General features: G+C 39.7%; 2 protein-coding genes across 2 annotated transcripts in view; both read right to left on the reverse strand.

Annotated features, from left to right (window-relative positions):
- LOC134798042 (phospholipid-transporting ATPase ABCA3-like) overlaps positions 1-6,244 on the reverse strand; it is a 32,936-nt gene extending 26,692 nt beyond the window's left edge. Inside the window, exons 1-5 of the mRNA XM_063770371.1 lie at positions 6,154-6,244; positions 4,488-4,666; positions 3,816-3,953; positions 1,839-1,977; positions 398-552 (exon numbers count right to left, since the gene is read on the reverse strand). Of these exons, the coding sequence (XP_063626441.1) occupies positions 398-552; positions 1,839-1,977; positions 3,816-3,953; positions 4,488-4,666; positions 6,154-6,244 (702 nt within the window). The remainder of the gene's footprint in view (positions 1-397; positions 553-1,838; positions 1,978-3,815; positions 3,954-4,487; positions 4,667-6,153) is intronic.
- A 631-nt stretch (positions 6,245-6,875) lies between these two features.
- Positions 6,876-7,745, reverse strand: LOC134798043 (uncharacterized protein K02A2.6-like). The gene has a single exon (XM_063770372.1). The coding sequence runs from the start codon at positions 7,743-7,745 to the stop codon at positions 6,876-6,878; it is 870 nt and encodes a 289-aa protein (XP_063626442.1).
- Between the last annotated feature and the right edge of the window lie 4,924 nt (positions 7,746-12,669).

A 12,669-nucleotide genomic window follows, 5' to 3' on the forward strand; every position in this document is an offset into this window, starting at 1 on the left:
ATCACTCTTCCAGTTTAGTGTGACAGTGACAGTTGCGTTTCGATCGCTACGGAGCGCAAGCGATTGGCATCTTGGCTACGCGGCCAGGGGGCCGATTTTTGAATTTCGACCGCTCGATTCCGTGTATTTCGTTCAATAATATCTCCAGTACCCGGCATTTAAATTCTACTAATAGAATTGAAAACGAGTGGTCAACACCACTCGATTCCCAATTTCTATCGCTCGTATTTCAAAAATTAGCATTGCACTGTTTTCCGCCGATTTTCGAGTGACGAAATCGAGCGCACGAATTTCAAAAATCGGCCCCCAGGTCTAATATCATCGTGTGCTGGTGATTGGGCATTTCACTTGTAAGTTATATACATATACGGGTGTTCAAACTGTGTCGATACGGTACCATAGCGAAGAACATAACGTGTTCTTGAACTCGCAGGAACTCGAAGAACATGTTATGTTGCGGGCAGAGGCCGATCAGCTTGCGGGTTTCCACCGAGTGCTTGACGGTGTCCTTTCCCTCAATCAGCACGGTGCCCGACGACGCTTGGATGAGACCTGGGTTCCAATCAACAACATTGTCAACCAAGCTATGTATATTGAGTGTGAACGTGAAAGTAACCTAACAGTGAAGGCAGAACTGTGGGGTTAAAGGGTCGTTGATGCCTGGATGTGTTCTATCCTCCTAAGGCCCATGGTCCTACCTAAATTACTTATTCAGTTCGATGAAATTTAAATCATATTCAATTGGAACAGAGTCGCATTTGTTTTGTTTCGTTCAATTTTCAAACAAAACCAAAATCAACTCTATTCCTTGCACTAAAAGATCAAATTTCTGTGGCAAATTATGGGTTTTTCATTTGTATGGCTGGGCCTTAGGAGGCTAAGTAAATGCTACGAGTAAAATATAAGTCTATTAGCATAAGCATTATCATTTGGTAAAATTAAATCCATAGTAACTATTGGTTTTTACTATAAAAACGCCTGAACAATTGTTAAAAAGTATCAGGCCCCAATTTCACCACGGTGACAGGTGCGACAATTGTAAAATCACTGTTGCTGACGTCACAGGCATCCATGGGCTACGGTTACTACTTACCATCGGGCGGGCCGTATTCCTGTTTGCCACCATCATTGTTTTATTTAAAAAAAACTTTATTATATCGGAAAAAAACAGATATTTCTTTTGCGAAGTTTCTGACAATTGTCAAGATTTAGAAGAATTGTAGGTAATTCTTGACAGGTAATGAGACTAATGAGTTATATGTCGGAATTTCGTGACAATTGTAGTGTTTTTGTGACAATTGTCATAAACTTAGCAAGAGAAATATCTGTTTTTTTCCGATATAATAAAGTTTTTTTTAATAAAACAATGATGGTGGCAAACAGGAATACGCCCGCCCGATGGTAAGCGGTAACCGTAGCCCATGGATGCCTGTGACGTCAGCAACAGTGATGTTTTACAATTGTCGCACCTGTCACCGTGGTGAAATTGGAGCCAGGTATTCTAGAACTATATAGTGCATATTAATAGAAATCAAATAAAAATGTGATATATGCTAGAGTCTCATTTCACAGATTCTAGACCTATTGGGTTAAATTAGCGGTCGGCAACAGGCGGCCCGCGAACCTCTCACTTGCGGCCCGCGAGCCTCCCTGGCTATTTTATATGCAATATTGACAAACGACAATGTCTGATAAATATTAACAAAGTGAGGCCCGCGTCAATTTCGTTAACTACTATGTGGCCCCTGGCTGCTAAAAGGTTGCCGACCGCTGTTAATAAAGGCTCGTTGATGTATGTTGTTCTGCACTGTGAGTAAGTTGTAAAATAGTTCACAGACCGGTGATGATGTTGAGGAGTGTGGTCTTCCCGGCGCCGTTGTTGCCCAGCAGCACGGTGATCTCGCCGCGATACACGTCCAGGTTCACTCCGTGCAGCACCGTCTCTTTACCGAACGACTGGAGAAAACATTCAGGGGCCTTACCATGATGTCCTTATTGCGATTCTGTTTAGGACCTAAACTGAATTGCTAAGGGACGGAGTTATGCGACTTATATAGCTCCGTCCTTTAGCATTTCAGTTTAGGTCCTAAACAAAATCGCAATAAGGACATCATGGTAAGGCCCCAGGTGTTAAAGCTCTCGTTTTCGCCCTTGTTGCACCAAGTATTGTTTACCAAAACGCTTTACTCCAGTTTCGAGAGATGTATACATGTAACTACGAGTTAGCGCAAAGCGAGCAAAGCGTATTCGTTGTGTCAGCTTGAGTAAAAATGCTTAAGTGGCTCAGAATTTCAGATTATTTAATGACGACTGTTTTCAGTTTTGGAATGAATCGTATATATATGCTGTCAATTTCTTGCCTTTCAAGTATTTCGGATAGGCGTTTCGGAAATCTTAACCATTTCGGAAGGCAAGATGCGGACATGTACTGTTTTCATTAAAATCTTCATAGAGGTCGTTTTATAGGTTTTCGAGGGTGTGAATTTAGGAAAATGATGATTATATTGGAATATAAGATAGCAGACATGTAGCTATTTTTACAAGCTTTTATTTAGTTTCACCTGTCCCGTTGTCTGTAATCAAACCTTGTAAGTTAAATTTGATCCACTTCCCGGTTTCCGATTGAGCTGAATATACTACTACCATAGGAACTCTGTGATGAAACAACGCAACCTAATTGTGTTAGGGGTTTTTGGAATTGTCTCGATGAGTATTAGTTGTCTGTCGTAAGAAAAGTACAGTCAGCGATAAAAGCTTGTAGGTACCAAAAATGAAATTTTTGCCAAAAACTTATTTCATGAACTTCGTCGTTTTATAGCTTTTCGGAGTGCGGATTTAGAAACTAACAATCGTGAATATAGCTAGTAGATAATTATTAAGTCACCTTATAGCCTTACCATGAGCTTGACACTGACAAGACACTGACTTATTCTCTAGCGTGTGCGTAACTTATAGGTGAACCAAGGTGAACCAGGATGGCTATTGAGGGTGCGCCATGTTACGGAAATTTGTTGGTACTAATTTCTAGCAATGGCATCAATTTTAATAATAGACAACATCTACCCTCTATGATAGTTGTCAATATTGACAATGTAAACATTGCTTTGTCTAGTTTCGTGTGAATTATTATTAGACTGCAATAATCATGCCGAAAGTTTTAGATTTTACAGAGAAAAAAGTTGTAAATAGTGTATATAGTTATTTATTGGGAAAAAAACGTGCGGGAGAGAAATTTCTTCCATTAGAAAACATAACGAAATTAGCACCTGAATTGACGGGTAAGTTTCAAACTTATGGACAAATGTCACTATAGTCAGGTCGTCACGATTTGGTTGATGTCTTGTAATAATTTGATTTGTGTATTAGGTGTATCGCAGGCATCGGCATCACGGATTGCTAGCGAAGGGCGTAAGGGCGGAATTAAACGACCAAACCTAAAAAAAAGAAAACAAAAAAAGAAAATAGATTTGGATGATTTTGATTTATGTGTCATACGTCGTAAAATTCACGAACTTTATAGCGTAAAAACCGAAGAAATATCCAAACATCAAACTTCGCACTTATTAAAGTTGTCGGAATAAAACAAAAATCATCTGCCAATTTCCATTGTCCCCACTATACAAATTGTTGCTATATAAAATTCAAAACGAGCGCCCTCTTGACAATACTCCCAAAGTTCTGGTTTACCTATACTTTCTACTCGCTCGTACTGACATATTAGTGTATTTTAAATATTATATTAGTGCGAGTTACGCAGACGTCAGCGAAAACGTCAGTGTCAAACTTGTGGTAGCCGTACTAGTTCTTGATCGTACCTTGTAGACATTATTGACCCGTATGCCGACCGGAAGGCCGTCAGGGGCCTTCTCGAAGTATTGTTTGTCATTCGGGTTTATAGTCTCGACTTCTCTCTGCACGGCCTCTACTGGTGGCTGGTTACTCCAATACTCTCGCTGGAATATTCCAAATAATATAACGGCCCGGTCACGACATTGAGCGTGACACAGCGATCGGACGTTTCGTTCCCACCTATGGTTGCCGCCGTCGCCACCGCTAGTCGAGCAAAGTCGTGACCGGGCCGTTATGCGTCATATCATCGTGCCATAGCTGATTAATTATGCTTTAAATGGTATTTTATACTATCCTAAAATAATAATGCGCCTTCCAGCGAGTCGTGTGACTTCAGAAGGTAGTACCTACAATATTTTTCATCACACTTGCTCAAAAAAGGTCTTATTTCATGCAGGTGTATTGAAGGGAAAAGGCCTACATATATTTTTCCCGCGTTATGGATTGTGAAAAAATAAGTTTCACATTAAAAGCTATAACTTCCTAGGGAGTCTATTGTCTACCGTTGTCCCGTACAAGCGCGGATTTTCTAAAGATTCATTGTAAGTTGATTTCGATCTCACTGGCAGTCATTTAATCTACTAATATAATATAAGAGTACAAATATAAGAGTGCTGGAAGAGTAAAACCAAACTTACTTTAAACGGGAAGTTCCAGGGCCATGCCTGGCCAAATTTGCCCGGGCGCACCTTGGACAAGTACCAGGAGATTACAGAAAATAGAAGTATTTGGAATGCCATAGCCATGTAGGCTTCGGCCACGGATACTTTCCTTATCTCGTACCCGTGTGACCACATGTTAGACATCGTTATACCACCTGAAATAGAATTGAAGTGGAAAACTCACAGGAAAGTTATCATGGTTCTCTGCTGTGCGCCACCAAATCTGAGGGTCGAATCTGAGGGCCCAATCGCATTTCGTCGGCTGAGAATACGTTTGTGCCATATCCATTTTTGAGAAAATCGTTTTTGTGATTCCTAAAATAACAAAAAATTAGCTATAATTGGCACTAATCGGTTTATGAAAAAAACTATTTTTGAAAAATGTTGTGCCATATCCGCATTTTACTATAGGATAATTACACTCTGTTAACAGAAAATTATCACAAAAGTGTGACATATCCACAACTTTTGTGTCATATTATCATACATTATTATACGTTTAACATTTACTCATCAAAAACGGATATGGCAATACTAAAAATGCTTTTATTTCATGATTACCACTGTATTCACAATATTTGTTTGGTACTATAAATAGTAAACATATGTGCCTAAATGATAAATACGTTCAATATTTCCTAAATGTAAAACTTTCCGAAAATTATTTTTTTTGCTTGTTTTCGCTCTCCTGCAAACCGTGTAAGTGGCGTATGGCACAAACGTATTCTCACCCGACGATTTGTAAATTCGTACGTAAGTGTGACAGGGAGGCAACATGTCGAACGTGGTTCGTGGTAGGCCTTTCTGTACTGACAACATGGTATAATAATATACTCCGCCTGGTACTCCATTCCGAGATTCGCGTATGACCTAACTGACACGCGCCTACGTCATCATGCTGTTTACAGGTTCTCAAACTTTGAAATGTGGGAGAATTTTAACCAACGGTGAAAATTATTTTAACGGCATTAATTTTAAGTTATTCATGTAGAAACATAGTAAAATAAAACAAATCTAATGTATTAAATTAAACTTTATTTATCTATACAAGACAAACGTTTAAAAAACTAATTCACAGTTACACATTAATTACCAAGCTTACGACGTGAAAAGTTTGGAAAACACTGCGACTGCTGACACTGAGCGAGAAGGAAATAACAATTAACACGCGTTCGACAAGGATGACGGTCAGGGCATGAAGTTATCTAGATCCGAATTGTCAAATGTGCACAGAGCTATCCTGTGTTGCCAGTAGTATAAACAGAATTACCCGAAAGTCTGAAATTTCTTTCGTGAATCGGAAGATATTGCTAACGAGTAATTAAAAATGACGTGTTATTGTAAAATTTAAGCTAAAATACATATAAATGAAAATTATAAAATTATAAAGAAATATTTTAACTTATTAACCATAGGTATAATGTACCCATGTAACATGTTATGTTGAAATAAAGTGGCAATGTTATTGTGACGTAGGCCCGTGTCACTCTGGGAATGGAAGACCATGTTTTATTAGACCATGTACTGCCAACATCTATTGTACGCGAGCGGTTCTTTTGCGCGTAGTAGTTATAAGTACATGCAAAACTTATACTCGCTCTATTTGCTTTGTGTAACAATTTTTAGCAACATAAACTTGTACAGTCGCCATCAGATATATCGGAGCAGCCGAGGTGCTCAAAATATCTGAACACGCACTCTGGCGCCTTGACAATAGAGGCGTGTTCAGACATTTGTGAACACCAGGGCCGTACCGATATATCTGATGGTGACTGTACTTACTAGACCCAGATACCAGAGATATAAGAGGTTCATGCCAAGGTTCATGGAATATTAAGCATGTCACTTAAAATAAAAGCGTAATTTTAATTGCATGGGATCGGCTTTTGTGCGGCGTGTTCGTGTGACTCTTAACACATCCAGTGTCAGCGCGAGCTACGCGCTACGAGCGTAGCCAATAGCACGGGAAAACCCGTATGTAGCGAACAGTGCCTACGAACAGAGAACCCATCACCTGGCAGTGAATGTGTTAATATTTGTTTTTAGGGTTCCGTACGCAAAGGTAAAAACGGGACCCTATTACTAAGACTCCGCTGTCCGTCTGTCTGTCCGTCCATCTGTCTGTCACCAGACTGTATCTTATGAACCGTGATAGCTAGGCAATCGTAATTTTCACAGATGATGTATTTCTGTTGCCGCTATAACAACAAATACTAAAAACAGATTATAATTGTTATATTCTTAATAAATGCATGCACGATATTATAATCATAACAACTATATTTTTCAAGTCAAGTGTCAATCGAATAACATCAACGGTTGCTAGGGTAATATGCATACGAGGTCGTTAAGCGGGAGGTTGGGCTATGACACGCCTCCGCCGTGATTCCGTGGAATCCCTGGAGCCGGGAGCAGCTGGTCCAGGTGTCGGATCCAGACACGTCCGTCGTCAATTACAATTTCGTAATGTAGGTTCCCGAGCCGGCGTCTCACTATACCGAACTGCCACTTCTTATCAGATACAGAGTAGCTTCGCGCCTGGACTCTACTGCCTAAGGCGAATTGCTTTATTGTAGTCGGAGTCGGAGCTGGTCGGAGAGGGGACCTTGGAGGCGCACGGATCTTCGCCGTCAGTCTTGTTCTTACTTCTCTCCCGAACATGCGCATGTAGGGAGTATCTCCAGAGCTGCCTGGCGTACCTCGAAGTATCCTCTTAACTTTTAGGATCTTCTGTGTTATCACGCCACTCTCCCCCTCTAATTTGTGCAGTGTTTTTTTGATTGTTTGTACAAATCGTTCCGCTTGACCGTTGGTCGCTGGGTGGTACGGGGCAATGGTCTTATGTACAATGCCATTATTGCTTAAGAAGTTCTGAAATTCTTGTGATGTGAACTGTCTACCATTGTCAGAGACCAAGGTGTAGGGTAATCCGAAAGTATCAAATAATTCGTCTAGTTTTTGAATGCAAAATGAGCTCGTGGTTGTTTTCGTTGGAATGATTTCGACCCATTTAGAGAATGCATCTACTACAATTAGCAGCTGATAACCAGATATAGGGCCCGCGAAGTCTATGTGTATTCTTTGCCATGGGCCTGCAGGGTCTTCCCAGTGATGAATCGGTGCTTTTGGTGGAGCGTTCTGTTCTAGACGACATGTTCGACACGAGTTGACTTTGTCGTCAATATCTTTATCAATATTTTTCCAATATACGAAGCTTCGTGCAAGGAGTTTCATTTTCAAAATTCCAATGTGACCGGTATGTAGTTCCTCTAATATCTGTTGCCGCAATCTATGCGGAATCATTACTCGTGTACCTTTTAGAATGCAATCATTTTGTAATGTCAGTTCGTTATCTTTATATCCAGATTCTCTGAGTGACGCACCTGACTGAAGTATTTGTAGTAAGTTTTGTAATTCAGGGTCTTCTTTGGTTTCTCTGGCGATTGTTTCCGGTGAAATATTTATTGCGTGTATGTGCTTCAATTGGAAGACGCAGTGTTGGTCAATCTTGTTGTCATTTATTTTCTCTATCGGGAAGCGAGAGAGTTAGTCTGCATTTGCATTTTTCGTTGAAGTTCTATATTCAATGTTGTAGTCGAATCCGGAGAGGAAGTGCGCATAATGGAATAGTCTCATCGTGCTTAAGGTAGGTAATGTCTGGTGCGGGTGAAAAATAGATGTAAGCGGCTTGTGATCGGTGATAAGGGTGAATTTCCGGCCATAACAGTAGTGAAAGAATTTCTTTAATCCCCAGAAGATGGCTGTCGCTTCCTTGTCAATTTGACTATATTTCTTTTCACTGGTTGTAAGGGATCTAGATGCGAATGCTATGGGACGTTCTGAACCGTCAGGTAATCTGTGACTCAGAACGGCACCAAGGCCCAAGGGTGAGGCATCTGTAGCCAGAATGAGAGCTTTATTTTGATCGAAGTGTATTAATATCCGCTCACTCAGTATTTCTTCCTTAATAGTATTAAAACTTTCTTCACATTTTGTAGTCCAAAGATATTTCGCACCTTTCTTCAATAATTCGTTCAGAGGGTTAGTAATGGATGATAGATTCGGTATAAATTTATTGTAGTAGTTTGCCATGCCTAAAAAGGTTCTTAATTCGTTTACGTTAGTTGGGCGTTGTGCATTTGCAATTGCCTTGACCTTGTCCTGGTTCTTATGTAATCCGTCTTTGTCTATGGTATGCCCTAAGTAATTGATGCTACGTTTGAAGAAGTCACATTTTTCTTTATTGACTCGAAGGTTACTCTCTTTGAGTTTTTGTAAAACTTGTCTAAGTCTGGTGAGGAGCTGTTCTTCAGTCGAGCCTTGAATTATTATATCGTCGAAAAAGCACTTGACGCCTTCGATGCCCATTAACAGCTGGTCCATAAATTTCTGCCAAAGACTAGGGGCTACTTTTACTCCAAACATGAGCCTGTTTACCTTGAAGGTGCCTTTGTGTGTGCTTAGGGTCTGTAGTAGGGCACTTTCTTCATCCATGACCATGTTTAAGTATGCTTGTGTGATATCCAAGGTGCAGAAAAGTTGTCCTCCGTTCATTTCGGCAAGGATGTCTTCAATTATGGGGATTGGGTATTGTTCATCTTTTATTACTTTATTTAAGGTGATTTTGTAATCTGCGCAAAGTCTAATGTTGCCATTGGGCTTCACTATCGGTACGACTGGTGTACCCCATTCGGAGTGATCGATTTTTGTAATGATTCCTTGTTTCTCTAGTCTATCAATTTCTTCATCTACTTTTGCACGTAACGCATACGGTATTCTGCGTGGTTTGATAAATATTGGTTTCGCATCTTCTCTCAGTGTCAGATGACCTCGGACGTTTGGAATTTCGCCCAGGTTTGAATTGAAGACGGTAGAGTCATATTCTTTAAGTAATTTCTCTAGTTTCGGTTCCTTCGAACATGTTTCAACGCTTCTCATGTCAGCAAAATCTACTTTGAATTCTTTCATCCAGCTCCTACCCAAAACCGGTTCAACATCCATGTCAATTATGTACAGTTTTCCATAGAATGTTTGATGTTTGTAAGCGCATTTGACGTAAGCTACGCCGATCGGTTTGAAGGATTGTTTCGTATAGGTTCTAAATGTCGTAGTAGTATTTAATATCTTGTTATTAATTCTTAATTTTTTGTAGTCTTTGAGTGAAATTGCGGACAGTGCAGCTCCAGTGTCATATTCCATGTCAACCTTCTTGCCTTCAATGTCAACAGTAATGATGAATTTGTCTGAATATTCACTTTTAATTAGGTGGATGTCTCCCACGCTTTCGGTGCTGACACTGCTTGTCGAGTGGTTCAGGAGATTCGTTTGATTGCGTTCATGTCGCTGCAAACAAACTCGAGCTATGTGCCCTTCCTTTTGACACTTACGGCATGTACTTTTTATAGCGCCGCACTCATTTGCTTTGTGATCGTCTCTTCCGCAACGGTAGCATTTACCTTTAAGATCTCTAATCGTAATAGGCTTGTTTCGCGGTGGGTGTAGTGGTTGGTTGTGCGCTTGCGAAATTTTGTTGATGTTGTCAGTTGACATTTTTTGAATGGATGTCGACATGGTTAAGTTTTCGCTTTTTCCAGTTTCCATTAATGCCGCAGTATGTATTAATTTGGAGAATGTCATGGTTTCGTTTTCTTGCAATATTTTTGTACGGATGTCTCCATCCTTCAGGCCGCGTATCAATTGTAGTGATAGGAACGAATCAATTGTAGGCTTTTTGCAGTGTAAGCACTTGAACTCGCAGTTGAGTGACAGCTTTTTCAATTCTGAAGCGTAAATGGGGACTGACTCATCGGCTTGTTGTAGACGCGTAATGAAGGTATGTTGGGATGCCCAGATGCTTGGTTTCGGGTCGATGAACTTGTCTAATATATCTGCGATTTCTTCAAATGTTTTATCAAGAGGGTCATCTGGAGAGCATAGGTCGTGGACTCTTTCATGTAAATCCGGGGGTAGTGTTGATAGTAACATGTATACTTTAGTTTTTGGGTTAGTTATATTATTCAGCAGCAAATATACAGTAAGTCTTTTTACAAAGTTCTTGAACGTTTCTTTTTCATGAAAAGGCGTAAAATTGAGCCTCGGTGTTTGTTGTGGTCGTAAGTCTGTACTCGTACCTTCCAAGCTCCGCGTATGTTGTGAAACGGAGACGTACGTTGAAGATGCATCGGTAATTGGTGTAGGGCGTAAGCCGTGCAGTTTCAATTTCAGTTGTAAAATGTTTTCTTCGGTTGTATGTCGTTGCTCTATCTCCGATTCTAAATTTTCTGATTGCGATTCTATGTCACTTTGAATTGTATCGAATTTCTTCTCGTAATTTTCTAAGCTTGTCAGTCTCTGACTTACTTCGAAATCTGTAGTAGGTTGATTTTGTAGTAATTGTTGTTGTAGTTTCGTTAGTTGGCCGCGTATCGAAGCCCGTAGACGGATAAGGCGTTCGATTTCTTCCGCCATCGTCGCCAATTTGTTATATTCTTAATAAATGCATGCACGATATTATAATCATAACAACTATATTTTTCAAGTCAAGTGTCAATCGAATAACATCAACGGTTGCTATAAGGGTAATATGCATACGAGGTCGTTAAGCGGGAGGTTGGGCTATGACAATAATAAATATTTTTTGCGTAGTGGTACGGAACCCTTCGCGCGCGAGTCCAACTCGCACTTGGCCGGTTTTTCACTAACCTGTTGGCTCTCTCAAAGCAAGGTTCGTCCAAAATCCGGAATACGCTTGGAGCGGTAAGAAATACAACAGCAGATTCAATGTCCGACTTTTCAACTTAAGGGAGGCTAATACGATGAAAGCAAAACCCAACATTATACAAAACATCAGCATTTCGGCGATTTGGGCTGAAATAAAACACATTAGTGAAAAAAAAAAACAACTCTCACTAAGAAGTAAAAAAAAACAACTCTCACTAAAATATTGTCTTCGGTTACCGCGATAGTTACCTACTCATGAAATAAAACGATTAAAATGCATTACATCGCGTATATTGAATTCATACTACATCTCGACGTTTCAATATACCTAGCTACGCGATATAATCCGTTTCAATAGTTTTATTTCATTTTTTTATCACTAACAAGTAAAAATAAAACAAGGTATCGTCTTGGGTCGTCCCATTCGTCTTTCGTCAAGGTCTTAAATTAGTCCTATTCTGCTTTCGTCACTCATTCTACATTCGTCACAATCGTCGGTGGCTTTCAATGTAGAATGAGTGACGCAAGCAGAATAAGACTAATTTAAGAACTTGACGAAAAACGAATGGGACGACCCAAGACGATACCATAAACAATAACAAAACAAAACCAATATAACTTAATATCATTTCTTCTTTTAAAAAAGGGAACCGCCTTCAAAAAATAACCAACCCACTAAAAAGTTTACTTTACAGTCGGTACATATGATCCTATTTTCCCGCACTAGTGCGTAAAATAGCACTTTTCGTGCGTATGTCAAAAGTTTAAAGGACACACGTGCGAATAGATAATTCGCAACTCGTGTCGATTTAAAACACTCCCTTCGGTCTTGTTTTAATTTATCGCCACTCGTTTCGAATTTCCTCTTTTCCGCACTTGTATAATAAATAACTATTTTATATCCCACCCCTATCCTTGCCCAGTCCCTATCCCGTTGTAAAGCAATTTTCTGCAAAAAGTAATTGGCGAATGGCGATGACCAACCTAGATGATATTCGCGACGTGAGGTATAGGTATTATGTTTCGTCGTATCGTAACTAAAATTTAAAAAATATGTAGTTTGTCTCCGACTCCGACATAGGCACACGACGATGAGTTGGTTAAACAAAACAGTAAGTGCCTATGTTTTACCATATCTGAGTTCCACTAGGTACAGCCAGGGTTCAGCATCAGCTCTATCTTGGGTATTGCCATCCCAAGTGCTCAACAAAGAAACATTCTAGACTTATATTTTTTATACAATTTTTTTATGTTTGACGATCTTTTTGTGAAATTCTTAGTGTTAAATTTGATCTGTATAATAATCCAATATTACTATGGAATAATATTAACATCAATAAATTGCTCTGATAATTAGCTTAAGATAATATATACTGTAATTTACCATTCATAAGTGCTTGTTCCTTGTTCGTAAGCCTACATGAATAAAGTATTGATA

The sequence above is a fragment of the Cydia splendana genome, chromosome 16 (genome assembly GCF_910591565.1).
Source record: "Cydia splendana chromosome 16, ilCydSple1.2, whole genome shotgun sequence".
NCBI lineage: Eukaryota > Metazoa > Arthropoda > Insecta > Lepidoptera > Tortricidae > Cydia > Cydia splendana.

Bases quoted from the DNA above. Each gene is read 5' to 3' on its own strand.
- LOC134798043 (XM_063770372.1), bottom strand. From the start codon at position 7,745: ATGAAACTCCTTGCACGAAGCTTCGTATATTGGAAAAATATTGATAAA.